The sequence below is a fragment of the Malurus melanocephalus genome, unplaced genomic scaffold, assembly GCF_030028575.1.
Source record: "Malurus melanocephalus ecotype Western Australia unplaced genomic scaffold, MMel_1.1 scaffold_39, whole genome shotgun sequence".
Taxonomy (NCBI): domain Eukaryota; kingdom Metazoa; phylum Chordata; class Aves; order Passeriformes; family Maluridae; genus Malurus; species Malurus melanocephalus.
The window spans coordinates 3,167,285-3,183,970 of NW_026623271.1; the positions used below are offsets into that span (position 1 = coordinate 3,167,285).

The window sequence follows — 16,686 nt, forward strand, 5'->3', positions numbered from 1 at the left end:
TTGAAATCTGTTAGGCTCTCGTTTGTGCTTTCATAAAGGACACAGTAAAGAATGGCAGGATGTTGAAGAGTTTGCAAGATCTGAAAGCTGTGGAAAAGAGGGAGATCTCCCAGTCAGTTCTTACAAGGTACCTGTTAGTTCTAATAAACACATTGCAATACCTGTAGCAAATACTTTGTTTCTTACATTACCCCTATGCCTTAAATTACTGTCTCTGGAAGGCAGGTTGRTATTAATGTTGTTTAGAGCTGATCACTATGCTGTTTGAGTATCTCACWGTAAAGCACTTGAACTGAATTAATTTACGYATGTTTTGAATATTATATCATCTTTATTAATTTCTAGCAAGATAAAAAGGCCAATTAGAATATTGGTGTTTCTTAATACAATGTATGATGATGAATATACACAAATATATGCTTTTCTCGGGGGAAATTTTTTGAACTGTATGTGTGTTAGCAGGATTATGGTTCCAATGGCTTGAAGTTGATTTCTCATGAAGAAAGCATTTCCTGTGGTGAGTCAGTGCTGAAGCTGACTTTYGATCCTGGCACAGTGGAGGATGGCCTGCTTACTGTAGAATGCAGACTCGATCACCCATTTTATGTTAAAAATAAAGGTATGAAATATCACAAGTACGCTTGGTTGTGTATTAAAATATTCTCTGAAAGTGATTGCAGATTTTGTTGGCATCCCATACTGTTCAAGTGATAAAAGTTGTGGTATAGGAACAATTTACTGTCTTTGTACAAAGAAAGCCAGAATATGAACAAAGAAAAATGTAAAGCCATAAAGCTCCAGGAAGACTGCCTATCTCTTAAGGAAAGATTTGATTGAGTATATAAATGGAGCTCAGGAATGCAGAAGAACTGGGGGTGGAGGTGGGGGGAAGGAAAGAAAGGAAAAGTGCAAATAAGGGAGGCTTTTCTCACTTGATAAATATGAAACTTCTGATGGTAAAAATTTCCAGGTTTTAATTATTTTTTTGCGAAAATGAGATTTTCTTTGAGATAAAAGTAAACTGTTTGCAGTAAGAATTCCCTAAGTAAGTGTTTTTGATTTTTCTTTTGAGTGAAAGAAACTACATCAGAACATTTTTATAAAATTATGTAATTTCAAGATACAGGATTGCTCCAGTGAAGAACTGGACAGATTGTTTGGCCGTTTGTCTAATTTAACTCTTTACCACTTCAGGTTGGTCATCTTTTTATCCAAGCTTGACTGTGGTACAGCATGGCATTCCATGCTGTGAAATGCATCTTGGAGATCTGTGTCTACCTCCTGGACACCCTGATGCCATTAACTTTGATGATTCAGGTGTTTTTGATACATTTAAAAGGTAATTTTTGGATAAAGTGACCTCAGTGGTTCTTGTATTTAATGAGTAGGCACCTTAAGTCTAGAAGGATTTGAAGCATTATGTAGAGGAAAGAGAGAATACTTTTGGTAATATGAGATAAATGATAGGGAAAAATGACTACTCAATACTAGGAAAGCTTTGTAATTATGTACTCTGTTAAATTGCAAAGTAGTGCCTTGGAGTGAAATAAGTTTTAGCCTTTTTATGATCGTTTAGGACAGTTTAGAAAAAGCAGTAAAAGTGTATATATTGTCTTTATAATTTCTTCAGGTAAAGTGGATTAGGTTTGAAAAACTTAGTACAGTTTTCTGACAACAGGATGTCTGCCAGCTGTTATCTCATGCTTCGTATGCAATATGTCTGAGTAGTTCCTTAGTGGTAAATGCCTRTGCAATGGTTTTAGAATACAGTTCATAATGAGTTCTTATTATTTTTGTGTATTCTGTCTTTATGGATTCTTTTATGGTAGATCAGACYTACCTAACTTCAGAATTTGATTAACTTTGGGGTTTGCCTGAGCTAGAACTTCAACCAGATAACCTTCAGAGGTCCTGTTCAACATAAATTACTTCCAAGRTTCTAAGGAAATAATAAAGATTTTTCCATAGTATTTTGAGATTTCAAGATTTAGTAAAATCTATCTTTTTCTATGATGTTAGTGCCTTTTTAACATCTGTTTTTAATCCAGTTGCTTTTTGGTTTTGTACAACAGAATAAAAGGAATTTAAGATACTATTTGTAGTTCAAGCCCTGGGAGCTCGTGTATGATTTCAGTCTGGCACAGGGAGTGAGTTCAGATTGCTTGGCTTCACTCATTTGCTGTTTGGTCTTTTTTGTCTTTTGAACTCCTATTCTGAATTGCATACATAGAGACCTGTTGSAATCATTGTAGCTACATCTCACTGAAAAATCTGGATTTGTGGCTCTTTACTAATTCACAGACCAGCTGAATACTGCCTTGTACTTCAAATTCCTTGTCTTTCTGGGCAGAAGGGAGTGACAGAGAAAAGAGTGTGCAGCAGCTGCAGCTGTGATAACAGGGTAAAAGAATTAAAAAYAAAATCCCATTGCTGTGTTAAGGGAAGGGGATTAGGAATAGGAAGGGTGCTGRCCTGTTGTTGAACAGAGGTCCTTTCTCCTTATCTTGTGGTAGCCTGCAAGATAGGCAGGATTATCCCTTCTTCGCTGCTTTGTGCGTTCCTCTGAGGGATGTTAGAGGCCACTCRTCAGGCTCCACAACTCCTGTGGTTCTGTCCCACGAACGGAGCTACCTTTGCAGATGGGGGCTGGACTGCCACATGTAATATTTCCTTGCTAGTAGTTCTACTTGGTGTTTGGAAAAACCTCTTCAAAACCTTTATTTTGGCTGTAAATCATGCAACTATAGCCACATTGAGCAGTGGGTAAGAGGAGCCATAGCATATAAACGTATGATATTATCTTGTTGTGACAACTTAGTGGTTTAGATTTATGACTGAGTAACCCCTTTCCAAGAGTGTTTCCCCCATATTGCATACCCAAAACAGCATAGCTTGCGGTTCCTGCCTGGAGATGGTAACAGTCTGTGGAGTTAAACTACTTCTTTAGGGATTAGAGGTTAATTGTAGTTGTTGGTCAGCTAAAAATTGCAAGAATTTAYCATATTTGGAAGTCTGGATAGGGAAACAAGTGATCTAAGCTGTTCAAATACCTCTAGGAGGAATGTTACGGTTTTGTCACTAGAGGGCAGGCGTTTGTCAGCACTTGAGCAAACAGCGTGACATCACGGGGCTCTGAGCAAGGTTTTAACCTCACTGGAAGGTTTGTGTGTAAAACACCATGTGTTCAACTGCCTAGAGAAGTTATTTGTACAGTAGTGAATATAATATAATTTATTTTAATATAGTAGTTTTGTTTTTGCTGTTAATGTATATTTGCAGGCAAACTCATTGTTTATTTTTCCCTTTCTGTACGTGACATTCACTGATCAGGTGTGATTTATAGTAAGGACAGAAGCAGAATTAAAGAAGTGTGTTTAAAAAGAGRATGAATTTTGAAGACATTGTATAGTTAACTGATGTATAGCTGAGAAATTGAAAGTACACAGCAGAATATCTAATGTTGCCATCACATTAGAAAATATTAAGTTACCTGCCAAAGTCTTGTTGTAGTTTTTTGTTTTTCACACTGATATCTGCATCAAGCACAAATCATTATGTCACACAAAAGAGACTAAAAATACTAGAAATGTAGTACAGTTGAAGAGTGAGCAGCTATTTAGGGATTTTACATGACAATTTAGGGAATTTACATGATCATACACCTCAATGGTTTATGATCTGTCTTTCCCTTGCAGTTACGATTTTACCCCGATGGACTCCTCTGCRGTGTATGTGCTCAGCAGCATGGCTCGCCAGCGTCGCGCTTCGCTGTCCTGTGGGGGATCAAACAATCAAGATGCTGAGAGATCAGAATGCAGTAGTAAAAACTGTGCCTCTGCTGCATCGTCACATCTTTCCTCCAATCCTTTGTACAGCAAAGCTGGCAAAAGTCACAGCTCAGGGACTGCAAGTACTGTGAGTGCCACTTCTCCAAACAAGTGCAAAAGACCAATGAATGCCTTCATGCTTTTTGCCAAAAAATACAGAGTTGAATACACCCAGATGTATCCAGGGAAAGACAACAGGTAATGATACAAACTRTGGTTKTGCTCTTACTGGTGAGTTAGCAGAAAATCTATGTCCCACCTTTCTATTTAATTAGCCTAAATTTTGCATTTGAAATAAAATGTGTGTATTTTAAGAACAAGTTTTGATAGATGTTAATATAAAGGGTAATTTATGGGTGGACTGTGAATATTTACAATACTCTGAACTTGATACAAGCCATTTTTGGCAAACTTACCTTCTGAGAAAACACTTGGGTAAAGCAACTGATAYGTGTATATGTGTGCACCGGCAGAGGCACAAATACAGAACAGTCTTTTTTTACAGTGATGAGATGCTCTGCTCATGTGCTRTAATGGAAAAAAGGGAGTTCCTTGTCCTATTTTTTCATAAAGATAGCCATTACATATGTTTTGAGTAATATTTGGTGCTAATTGTGCGTATATAAATAGAAACTAAAACACGTGAATATGGACTGATCTTAGAATCAGATTTTTTAATGCATGTAATTTTATGAAAATTGTTACTGTAAAAACTGCATTGTGACATAAAAACTCTAGAACAAAATCTGATAAAAATTAAAATTGACAGGGCTTTGAAAAGGTTTTTACTATTTTATGATGTTCTTATAAGGAGACTATAACTGGTGTTGAGATTTAAAATCCTGCCAGGCAAATCCCAGCTAGTCTTGTGTGTCCTGACAGTGAATTTTTGTAATGGTTATGGTAAGTTCAGTGAAGCACATCTTCTGCCTTCATTGCAACTATCAGTGAGAAATGCAATAGAATGTCAGCCAGRAAAGTTTACGATGGTTATATATTTAATTGAAAATGCTGATTTCAAATGGATGCAGTGATTTGGAGCTGCAGCTGCATGGATGTGAAAATGAGCTGAATTTTTCAGTGAGCAGGTGTACCTTGAAGAGAGTGATGACAAAGTTACAAGTAAGCTTCAGAATGCACTGCTCACTGTCCTGCTTGGAAGGTAGTGTGTTTGGGTGCGGTTTTGGGCATCCACAAAACACACGATGGCAGAAATAGCTTTGGTGATAATTAATACAGGCATTCAGCTACTATCACACAGGTATTGCTGAAGCATTCATGAATTAAGCTGTGGGGAGGCAACTCTCGTGTTTTTTAAATGTGAGTTTGTGCCATTTTCAGTTTACTGTGTAGATCTTACAATGTAATAGCTGCTTCTGTACTGTGGAGATCTTATAYGTGCTGCATTTATTTCCTTACGGGAGTAAGGACAGAACTTGAGGTACTCTGAGTTTAACAGTCTGTTGTGAGACAAAGCAGCTYCAGGCATGTCAGCAAGACAGTGAGCTTGTAAACATTCAAAGCACGAGTCAAGAGTCATGCGATACTTGAAACTACTGTGGACTGCAAGGCAGTGTTTGAAAAACTGGTGTTAGGGCTGACCTTGTTTATTTTCTAGATGTTCTTCACTGTAACATTGTAACCGTAGTTGGACTTGGTTTGTGTTCAGAAATTCTTCGAATAGTGGACCTTCTAGAGATGAGGAAAATAATATTTTTGTTTTGAAATACAAAGTTTTCATGGTGCATTTTTATTTGGAAAGGCATAGGCTTTTACAGCTGATTTGCTCTCTCTGCATCACCATGTTCTTTCCTGAGGGTGTGTGTGATCCAGTACAAGCTGGTGACCCAGAGCAGACAGGTTTCTTGTGATATGCTTCTGGATACTGTCAGAACATGAAAGATCTGCTAATTAAATTGGGTGTGTTTGCTTCTGATGACAGACCAAAGATACTGGTTTTCAGTTTGGATATAAAACCAGAAATTCCACTGCCAAAGAGACAGGCTGTGCMAATGGGTTTGATGGTGATGGGATCTGGTGTCCCCTTGAGTTTGCTGTAAGGAGTCACCAGAGCACGTGACAGCACAGGCTCAAGGGCTGTCTGGGATGTGGTCCCCAAGTTCTCTGCAGCTCGTGGAAACCTGAATGGCACCACATGGCCTTGCAGGATTCAAATCCATTTTTTTGCTGTGGTGTAGAACAGCYATCTTAATTATAGCATTGTGCCTTGTTACAGAAATAGTAGATGACAGTCTACTTGTCTTGATTCAGTCTGAGTATCTTTAGTGCCAGAAAGTAACTTACTAATAGGARAAAGAAAAGGGACTTAGTTATGTCCACCTTTTTCTTTAAGCCAGTCACAGGACTATTATTGCTGTAATTTGAAGCCAAAGTGTACTAACTGTGTGGTAGCTCTAACTGTCATCGATAAAAAAGCTGTTGTTTAGAGATTTTCATTCAGCTAAAGGACAGAGTTAAAGCTTTAATGGAATATTGATCCAACATTTGGGAATGCAGTTAAGCAATATGGCAGGATAATACAGGGGAACATTGTCAAAAGACCTAGAGTTTATAAGGAAAGAAACTAATTTAATTCTGGAAATGGTGAGAGATATGTTAGAACAAATGGTTCCCTTTGCACAGGAATGGGAACTTGATCAGTATGTTCCACCTAGGAAGGATTAAAGGTGGACTAAGCTACAGATATTGATTAAATAGACATGGGGACATGCAGTTAATCAAATATTTGGCTGAGGTCRTATTCAGTTCATTGCTCTAATTATTAGAGAACATATTTTCAGCAAATCTGTCATGATCTTCTAGTATGAAAGTAGAGCAAAACAAATGTGAGTTACCATTTGGTGGTGGTTTTTTTAACATCTCTATTTTGCTGGTTTATGCCAGTTGCTGTGTATTCAAATGTACACCCTTTGAAATGTTAAAATGTGCATTGACCCATGCTCAGCTAACACAGAAGTCTCAGCTGTTTAACAATTAAGATAACTATGAGAAGACAATCAATTCTACAAATATGATCATTTAAAAAAAATCTAAGATACAGTTGATTTCTTCCTTGTGTTTTATTTCCACATTTAACTCACATCTTCTTTAAAGTGCTCAGATAAAAAACAAAAAGAAAAATCAGTGCATTTCTTAGCATTGTCCTGACTGTGCTGTAAACATTTATCTTGCAGAGCCATAAGTGTGATACTCGGCGACAGGTGGAAGAAAATGAAAAATGAGGAAAGAAGGATGTACACACTAGAAGCCAAGGCCTTGGCAGAGGAGCAGAAGCGTTTAAATCCTGACTGTTGGAAAAGAAAAAGAACAAAYTCTGTATGTTTGTGAAGCAGTGCTTTTCTTTATGCAGTTGCATGTGTCAGATGGGTAGCTACAGTGTGTTTTGTTCAGAATAAGCTRCTTTCTTAGTAGCTGAAACTTTCATTTTCTTCCCTGTGTTGTGTAACCTGCTTTTGGCAGTTTGGCAGGAATCAGATCAGGAGAAGGTCTGTCTGAATATTTTATGAGAGTTCTATGAATTCTGTTYTGTAAGTATGCTTGTGAAATGCAGAGAAAGGGCACCTGGTCTTTCGCTTTGAAGTGAGTTCATAAGCTTGTACCTAAACTTTTTCCTTCCATAAAAGCTATTTCTTTACCTTTTACTATTTTTCTTACTCATAATTTATATCAGCATGTATGAAGATACTGAGGGAGCAAAGTAATTTTTCCCCATGAGTCTCTTTCATTTGTTACTCTATTCAGTTGTAAAAGAAATACAGTAGATAACACTACTTTTCTGTAGGGAAATAAATTTTTTTCCACTTTGTAGAAAGCCATCAATCTAAGAGTCTGCAGCAATGTATTAGYAGGTTGTGTGTATATTAAGAAAGAGAAGTGCTTTCAACCTGAAACATCATGTAAAMCAAACATCAAAGAAAGGAGATTTTGTGTGTTCAACTAGAAGGATAGATTGAAMGGAAAGATCCAGAGGTGCCTGGAGTGCTTGCCAGGTTCTTCCATTTTATGCCTGGGTAGGAGCTTGAAGTGTGGTATGGACTTCATCCACATTGCTGTTGAAACCATTCATCCATGTGGTGTAAGATTTCATCCTCAAGTTACCCCCTTTCCTTTCATGTGTAAATGAGGCTTCTTTCTCAAGAGCATATGCAAGTGTTGCCTTAAAACTGAGTAAGAAATCCTCCAATACTGAGTTGCTTCTTTCTTCTGCACATACTTTGTGCAGTTTCCAGTCCCTTGTTGCAGAAGGTTCCACCAAATCCCAGCTGCTACGAACAAGCTGTTTCTCTGTTCACTGCATTCTATTTTAATCCACAGTCACAGCTTCTGTTAGATGTCCTTGTGGGTTTAGTTAAAATAATATTATTTATTTATTCTGCTCTTACATTACTGCAGTTTTAGGCTTTGGATGGTGAGATCATAGGCTCACTGTGAGCTTCCAGCAACTCAGAGGCATGTTTATGTGTAGCCGAGTAGTGATGCTTTGGCCTCAGTAAAGGTTTTCTATCCTGCCTTGAAGTAGGATTTTCTTTGTCCCTACAGTCTTCAGGYCAAGAGAACAGGATCTATAGAACCTGTTACCTCAGTATTACAGCAGGAAATASCCTTTATAACTGTTTTAGTTCAATCAGCTGAACTGTTAGTAGTCTGGTARCCTTAGGAATGACAGTGAGCTCCAGGCTGTGACAGATGTTGTGCTGGTTTTTTGATGATCAGGGAATAAAAGTGTCTGTTTTGGTYGTTTTCTTCTGAATAACTGATCAATGATTGGAAATACTTGTGGTTGTCAAAACAAGTGTTTGGTGCCCCYTTGCATGGTAATCACTAACTTGGTTTTCTCTTCTCTTTTCTCAGGGCTCACAACAGCATTAAGCCAGAATTTTCCTGTTAACTCTGTATGTACAAAATGGCTGTTGCTTGATGGCAAGAAGATGCAAGATCGAGGTCTTACTATTTGTTGTGACTGYGTGTGACCATAAAATACTGGCACCATCATGGAAATGATCTGAGTGCAGATTTGCTTTTTACAATAGAACATTAAGTAAGCTACAAACTATCAGCATTTTAAACCAAATTGCCTTATTTCTCTTCCAAACTTCATTATGTATCAGGTAATATAGGCTTGAAAAATGGATATCCTGTGGTGCTAAAGTACTTTAGAAAGAGGAGAAGGAGATATGTATAAATGTTTATTTTTAAAAGAAAATGTACAAAAAGGGGAATTTTAAAATATGTAACAGCTGTTTATATACATTGATTCTTATTGCTGATTAATATGTATTGCACAACTGTATTATTAATTGCGATTCTGGGGCCTGGGATTTTCTGAAATGGCAAAGTGTATGATCAGCCTGCAGCTTCCCAACCTGCCCTGCTGCCAGCAAGTTACCAGAGTGTGGGAATGGAGAGTATGATGTGATGTAGCAAGAGAGCTGCTGCTCGGGATGCCACTTAGAAAACTTACATCCACAAGGGACATATTTTTGCATCTGCTGGCACTAATGAGAGCTGTCATTTCGTGGTGGAGATAATGGCCCTGACAGGATGAAATAAATAAATAGCATTATCTCAAGAAAAGTGGTGCTGTTGATATCATCACCATCATAGTTATAACTCTGTGTTTTGTCTTTGCCACATATTCTACAATATTTTATTTTGCCATAAGACATCTTTATGGTGGGGGCAAACTTTGCACTTAACTATATGTGCAACACTTGCACTTTACTTTTTTTTCTCCTCCAACTGTCTAAAATTAGAGCAGCTGTGGTAGGATTACAATTGCTTCTGCTGTGAACATTTACAATCATGGCTTTTCCTGTACTAAACAGCTGTGCGTTGTTTTTTTTAAGAATCACAACTGTAAATTTCAGTTTATGACACGTCTACATGATGTTGCCCCTAAGATTTTTGCACACTATATTCTTGTATATTATTTCAAATAAATTCATTAAAATTTGGTGTTGCGTATTTTATTAAATGAAGAAGACTAATCATGAAGTCAGCCCTGCAGCAATGAGCATGTTCTGCATGGAAGTCTTTACATGAACCCATCCAATTGCCATTAGAAAGCTAGTGAAGAATTTCAAATACTGTTTTCAGGATTGGATACTCAATGTTCTTTATTACAGTTTAAGCAAAAAGAGTTGAAATCAATATAAATTATTTCTAAGAAATAGCAATGCAATAGAGAATCATTTAGGTTAGTTATAAATATTTTTCCTTGTGTTAAAATTAGTGATTTTTAGATGGAAACTGATGATTCAAACATTTCAAAAGTACAATTTTCTGAATACGGCTGAAATGTATTCAACTGTTTAAAACTATACTTGTAGGAAAAGAGCTGCTTCCTTATTTGAGATATTCAGCAATTACACTGTTACATTTGAGTTCTAATTTTATACTTTTCTAAATTCAAAAGGAATGCTTAAGAATGTTTCAATTAGATGTAGACTTAGAGCACATAGAAGTTGTACAATTTCCTTGCAATATTTCTGTATAAGTTCCTGTAATATGAACATAAAGCAAGAAGGCAGAAGTTTCAGACATGAAGGAGGTAAACACATTTCATTGTAAAGTTGATGTACTTGGGGATAATTTACATGAACAAGAAATACACGTGACACCAAAGCCTCCACTGKGTTACCATCCATTCTCTGGTGTGAAAGCATTGTCCAGGTGTGTTCACTGAAGGGTTGACATGGCTTTCTGCAGCAGCTGAACCATTATGGGATAGACTGGTGCAAACTCCTTTCCCTCTCTCGTTCTGACTGACTGAACATAAGCTTCCAGTGCAACACTGAAAAAAAAAAAAAAAAAAGTACAGCTAAAGCAATTAAGTACTGTAAATTCAGGATCTGCAATTGAAATTAATTGCTGTCTTCCCTCCTGCAAAATTTTCCTCAGATGGTCCTACTTGTCTGGGGAAGGAAGTGAGAAAGGGRGGCCCTACAAAGCTCTACATAATTGTTCCATGATCTTTCTCTCCTTTCTTGCATGTTTTGAGGCGCAAACAAGTTAACATTTAAATAAGCAGCAGCATGTTGCAGATGGCTTGAAATGACAGCTCTGACGCACAGACTCGGGCTCAGTGCTGCACTGGTAACCTTTAGAAAGGGAGAGAATAATCTCCAGCTGCTGCAGACGCTGAGAGTGCAGCTTCCAGCRTGAAAACTGGGGCACTGGTGAACAACTGCCATGCCCTGAGGTGATTCCTGGCACAGACTTTTGAACTCCCGCCRTCCTCGGAAAATGCCACGCTAACCCTGGACAGGGCTTGGGCAAGGCACGGCTTGGCTCTCTTACACATTGTCACAGGATGTCACATGCAGAGGCATCATGTGTGAACTGCACAAATAAAACATTGCAAAGCTAAAAGGGGCAAGTTGACGTACTTGTCTGTACGTAATTTAAGTTGCTTTACAACACGGGGTCACCTTTCAGCCAACATTCTAGTGCACAGTATTGTTGAGYGACAGCATATTTGTAAAACAAACACTAAGTACTCATCTGTTGMGATTCCAACTTACTAATTCATTAAGTAGGCCAAGCTAGTGTTGTCACACTTAAATATAGCTTTGAATTTAATTTTCTTCTCCTTTTCTGCTTCTGTTTCTTTATGTAACTGATACAATCACCTTGGAATCTCCTTGTTTATATTTGTGCTATTTACAGCAAAACTGTGACATTAAGAAAACAAAACAACAGACCCCATTTCAAGTGGAGATTAAGACAGCTCCTGGTACCTGGCKATTCCTCTTCTGGTTGGTGACAACTGCAGTGCTAATACAGACTGTCACCACAGCCCTTCCCAGCACTGGGCAGGTGTCCTGCTGTAAATCTGGTCACTGAGCAGGGAGTGGTCCTGGGTTTTGTCTCCCCCATTCCTTTCTGGAAGAGCAGGATGCACCAGCTCAGCTGTCTGCCAGTGAGGGAGCCYGCTGGCTTTCAGTAACATGGCAGGAACATTCCCAGTCCCACTGGGAGCAGGCAGATGGTTGTTGTGCACATCTGGTGAAGGGGGTGGGGGGCACAGGGGTCAAGGGAAATGGTAACTCAGAGCAACTGCAGTGTTGTGCCTATAAATACACACCAACTGCTGTAGGATGGTGGGCTGTGGAGGCAGAGCTGTATTTATGTTTGCTGCTCCTTCCAACAAACAAGTCTTTGGTGGAACCCTGCATTCCTGCATGAAGAGCTCACTAAAGCAGCGCTGYTCCCCAGTACTGCTGGCAGCTGGCAGCGATGGCCTGGCCGTAGGCYGTGAATCAGGAAAGGCTTAAGGAAAGCAAAAGAACTCAAGAGTGAGATTCAGCTCATGTTTCACACACCCAGGCTCCTCTTGAGTAAGATGATAAGACAGGAGCAGCCAAGATGATTTCTGTGTGATGCAGATGCAGCCCTGGGAAGCCTCAGATGAGCCCACCAAACCTGACAAACCACAAGAGRTGCAGGGTTGCAATATACTTGGGTGCCTGTGAGTAAAGCTGCTGCTGCATCAGCAAGGGCTTGGGGCTTAACCCGTACTCAGTGACTCGAACYCATCTGTGTCAGAGCATCCCTGGGAATCTCCAGCAAAGTTCAGTAATTAGCAAGTGGAAGATGCTCCTGAGGCCAAGAGCCTGTGCTCTGTTTGCTGGAGAGACGAGTCTGAGCTTTTGGTTCTGAGAAGCCGCTGACAGCAATGACAGCCCAGCCCCATGAGCTGGTCCTGGGGCTGCTCCTGCTCCTGCCAGCACTTCCATCCCCAGCAGTGCTGGCCCTGCTCCGTCAGCCTCGCTGCCAGAGCACACCAGGAGCAGCTGGCTGTGCCCTTGTGCAGTCCCTGCTAATGGAGTTTGACAGGGAGAGAGTGAAGCGTGCAACTGTGCAACCAAAGAACCCGAGGCAGCTTCACTTCTGAGCACAGAATGTGAATGAAACAGCACAGGCACGAGGTGATTCACACCACAGCTCCCAATGTCCCTGTGCAGCATCCAGACTTCACAGCCCCTGTCTGCTTATTGTCTGAGACTGGGGGGACAAGACTGAGGGGACACAAAAGAAGCATGGACTGGATTACTGGAGAGTTAAGAGGCTTCMGAAGAATAAAGTTAAATAAAGCACAGAAACAGTTCCTCATATTGGCCTTGGTGCACTTGAGAGTGCTTCAGTTTTGGTAACTTACTCATCAGCTGCTGTGGAGGGGTCCACACCAGGTACCAACACACTGTGAGGTGTCCCTGAATTTTCTGCACAGCAACAACTGGCAGCAGAGAATCAATCYCTTGTTACAGGCAGAAAGGCAGGGAAAGAATATTTATTTTGTCTATCTAAAGTAAAGCTGACTTTTTGCACCTGGACAGCTCCCTGAAAACTATCAGCCTGCTTCTTCCCARTSGTCCCTGGGGAGCAGCACAGGGTCSACAGGGAAAGAGGCAACTACAAAACTGGTGATGCAGCCACAAAGTGCTTTGGGTGCAGCTCACTTTACTCCCAGCAAAGGCCATCAGCATCATGAACTGCAGAGAGATTAGCACATCCACAGGTATMTTTTAAATCCAAAGATTTAAGAGGGAAAAAGTGAGACTGGGGAATGGGATAGYAGGAAATCATGCTTTTTAGCTAAACGGGCCTCTTATAGCAATGAGGAGCCAGCATATGATGTGCAGACTGAGCAACAGGTGGGAGATGTAGGGAGAGAACATGCAAGGATGACATCAAGGATGCAATCYTGATGAGGGGAGATATTTCAGGAGTCGGAAGTGTCTCACATTTCCGCTCAGGTCAGCTCAAGTGTTCTGGTCAGCAGTAATTGTTAAATATGTTAGTTACCTGTTAGAAAGAATAGCCCCTTGTGTTAAAAAAAAAAAAAAATTGAGAAACTTCTGTGACAGTTTTTTTTTACTGCAACTGTCATTCATCTTGCTAAATCTCTCCCCTTCCACTCAGCAGTGTCCCTTCTTTTCATTTCTATACACTCCTCGAACTTTGTTGGGCTCAAATAGTTTTCTGAAGTCATCAAAAGATGAAAATAGAAAAAAAACACATTGACCTGCTTAACTTAGAAAGCTCTAACACCTCTTGGTGAAGTTGTGGGATGGCATCATTATCCAGATGGTAACACTGCTATCCCTTAAGTGACTTATCTCCTTGCTTTGAAAAAGCCCTTGAAAAAGATTACAGAGATAACCAGATAGATGAAAGGGAGAAGCTTTACCCTAAAAGCAGCACCYAAAATCACTCAATGTCAGCCCTTGATAATCCTTTGCCAGACTGTWATTCCCACCAGATCAAACAAGTGGAATGAGATTTAGGCTATGCTAAGTGCCACACACCAGCCTTACAGTCCCATTGTCACACCTTCTAGTATCTTTTATCTTCTATCCTTCTCTCATGCCCCAAAAGAATCTGATTTTAATTGCCAAAACCAACTCCATCAGTGGCAGCTAAAAGGATCCTTCTGCTGCACTTGCTCTTTTACTGTGGCTTTGCTGGAGTCAAACTTCACCATTATGACCAACCTGGGAGCATCTTAACTCTCTCACCCACTCCAAAGACAACCAGTAATATCAACACCATAAGGTGAATTCTCAGGTCTTTTTCTATAACAGACCTCGTACAGCTTTACACTAAACAATGAAAACAAAAGCTCTCTGAACACTCCAACCGCATTCACCATTTTCCTGCATCTAACATTTGCATCTTCAATTGCAGTATTTAAACACTCTGAAGCTCAACATGAAAGAGCCATTCAYAATCAGTAGCTTTACCTGAAATACTGGAAGAACAGTGTTTCTGGTAAAGCAAACTGGCCTAGACAACTCCCTGCTCCCCATGCCCACCCAGGGAAGGCAGGGAGCCTGCTCCCACATGAAAGAAGCCACAGGGAGAATGAAAAGCTGCTGCAGATGCTAAAAGCTGTGAGCAAAGAGGCAGCCACAGTCACCTGGAGCTCCACACCCTAGCAGGTGACAAAGGTATCATGATCAAGCAAAGGAAATTCTTCTGCATTGCTGCCTGTGGGAATGACACCAYGGTGGCAGACCAGGATGTTTGTCCACCCTGTTAGGAGCAACATTCCTGGTAAGGAAAGGTCCAGGTAGCAAAATGGCAAAAATCATAAATCCTGGAGAAAGGCTGTTTGGAGGCCRGAGAATAATGGTGAGTTTGCTCCAGAGCAAGAGTTGGGCTGGAAGAGGTAACTGAAAGCCAATGGTCATAGAGTAGTCATGGTTCCAGAAGTTCATTTGGGTTGGGAATTTTGTTTTGCTGAAGACAGTTAATAAGTCTTAGGGGTGGGATATTGGGACTGCAACATACAGGAATATGGACAGTGCAGGAAGTTACCTGTGGCAAAGCAAGGTGGTTGCTGCTGCACACAGCCAGACTTCAGTGCAGCCTGCCCGARMCRGGCARCTTGSAACATCACTGGAGCTGCTGGGAAGSCTACCTGATTCTAATTTGGGGAGATAAATGAGTTCAGGGGCTTTGTTAACACTTGAAATGCAGAATTTACTATGAAGTTTTGGTAAACTTCAGCAGTCCTAGCTCAAATGAGCTTTTGTAAACTATGCTGGCAGTACGGGACTCAATTCAGATTCACCCGTTTACCATTAAAATCTTGTCTTTAAAAAGGCAGGCTSACTCCTGTTGAGGACACTAAAAACACCACTGCCAAAGTAGCTGTGGAAAAAGAGTGAGCGCTATAGGTGAAAGCAGTATCATGAAGTCTCCAGCACAGAGGAGATCACGGCTGTTGTCATATAAAAAGATGTCATATATAGTTATATTACTGTTGTTTAAGATGGAAGAAACCCTGTTTATGTAATGTACAAAACATACTCTTGAAGGGATTAGACTAAATAGTGTCCTAAATTCAGCATCTTCTAGTCTAATAAAGGACATAAAACCTGTTCAGCAATCTGTTTCTATTTTAAAAGACAAGCTATGGTATACATTACAAATATTGTTTGTAAAAGAGAGCTGCGGAAGGAGGGTTGGTGGGATGTTCTGCATATATTAATGCTTCATTAAAAATGCCATAAGAAGTAAGGGGGAAAAAAAGCCCTAAGTTTAAGATGCCCTCCCACATAAGGAAAAGGATTTTAAAGCACTTATTAAATTACTTCACTTGCATGAGCAAAACCATGAGCTTTCTTGGAAATCAGGACAAGCTGATTATATAAGACCCTGATAGTTCTTCTTTAAAATGTTATTTCAACCCATGAAGAGTTATATCTAGAGTTAAAAGGAAAAAAAAAAAAGGAAGTGCGATTTGGGTTGTCGTTCTTAAGGGATTTTAATGCGTATCATTTAGAATTACTCTAATTAATTAATTTTATAGGGAACTGTGAATCCTAGCGCCACCCTCCTGGGCTCTGCCTTGGTCAAACGGAGTCTGATTTACATGCTAAGCTTCAGAAGAGGCAGCGATCATCTTTCTGCTCAGCAGTGGGGCTGCACCCTKTGCACGCCTGTCCCCATCAATCAGCAGGGCAGCTGGAGCCAGACTTTTCTTTAGTACTTTGTTTAAAGTCTGTTTGCTCTGCAAACTTTACGGTAGAGCAGAAATGGRAAATGTGCTGTGTAAGAGCACATCTGTCTGACTCTACGTCTATTTAATCCAGTGCTACAAAAATTACTGTAAAGCCGAACGCTAAAATCTCCAACAGCATCACCTGTAGGACAAGAGAGGAGCAGCAGAATCTGCGGTTATCCCCGACTGCACAATGAAGACATCAAAGGGGCCGTCCTGACAGGGACCCCTCGGTGACAGCGGGGTTTTTGTGAATGGGCGGCAGCGCTGCCGCCTCCCCCGTTCCTTCCCTTCCCTTCCCTTCCCTTCCCTTCCCTTCCCTTCCCT

The 16,686-nt window shown here is 40.2% G+C and overlaps 2 protein-coding genes across 4 annotated transcripts in view; one reads left to right on the top strand and one right to left on the bottom strand.

Annotated features, from left to right (window-relative positions):
• HBP1 (HMG-box transcription factor 1) overlaps positions 1-9,422 on the top strand; it is a 16,540-nt gene extending 7,118 nt beyond the window's left edge. For 2 of the 3 annotated variants that reach the window (XM_057364530.1, XM_057364532.1), the window contains exons 6-11: positions 15-127; positions 460-619; positions 1,195-1,339; positions 3,696-4,025; positions 7,022-7,163; positions 8,700-9,422. In XM_057364530.1, the coding sequence (XP_057220513.1) occupies positions 15-127; positions 460-619; positions 1,195-1,339; positions 3,696-4,025; positions 7,022-7,163; positions 8,700-8,717 (908 nt within the window). In that variant the 3' untranslated portion in view covers positions 8,718-9,422. The remainder of the gene's footprint in view (positions 1-14; positions 128-459; positions 620-1,194; positions 1,340-3,695; positions 4,026-7,021; positions 7,164-8,699) is intronic. The other variant, XM_057364531.1, reaches the window with a different exon arrangement.
• COG5 (component of oligomeric golgi complex 5) overlaps positions 7,473-16,686 on the bottom strand; it is a 170,758-nt gene continuing 161,544 nt past the window's right edge. Inside the window, exon 22 of the mRNA XM_057364529.1 lies at positions 7,473-10,641. Coding sequence (XP_057220512.1) covers positions 10,527-10,641 — 115 coding nt within the window. The 3' untranslated portion in view covers positions 7,473-10,526. The remainder of the gene's footprint in view (positions 10,642-16,686) is intronic.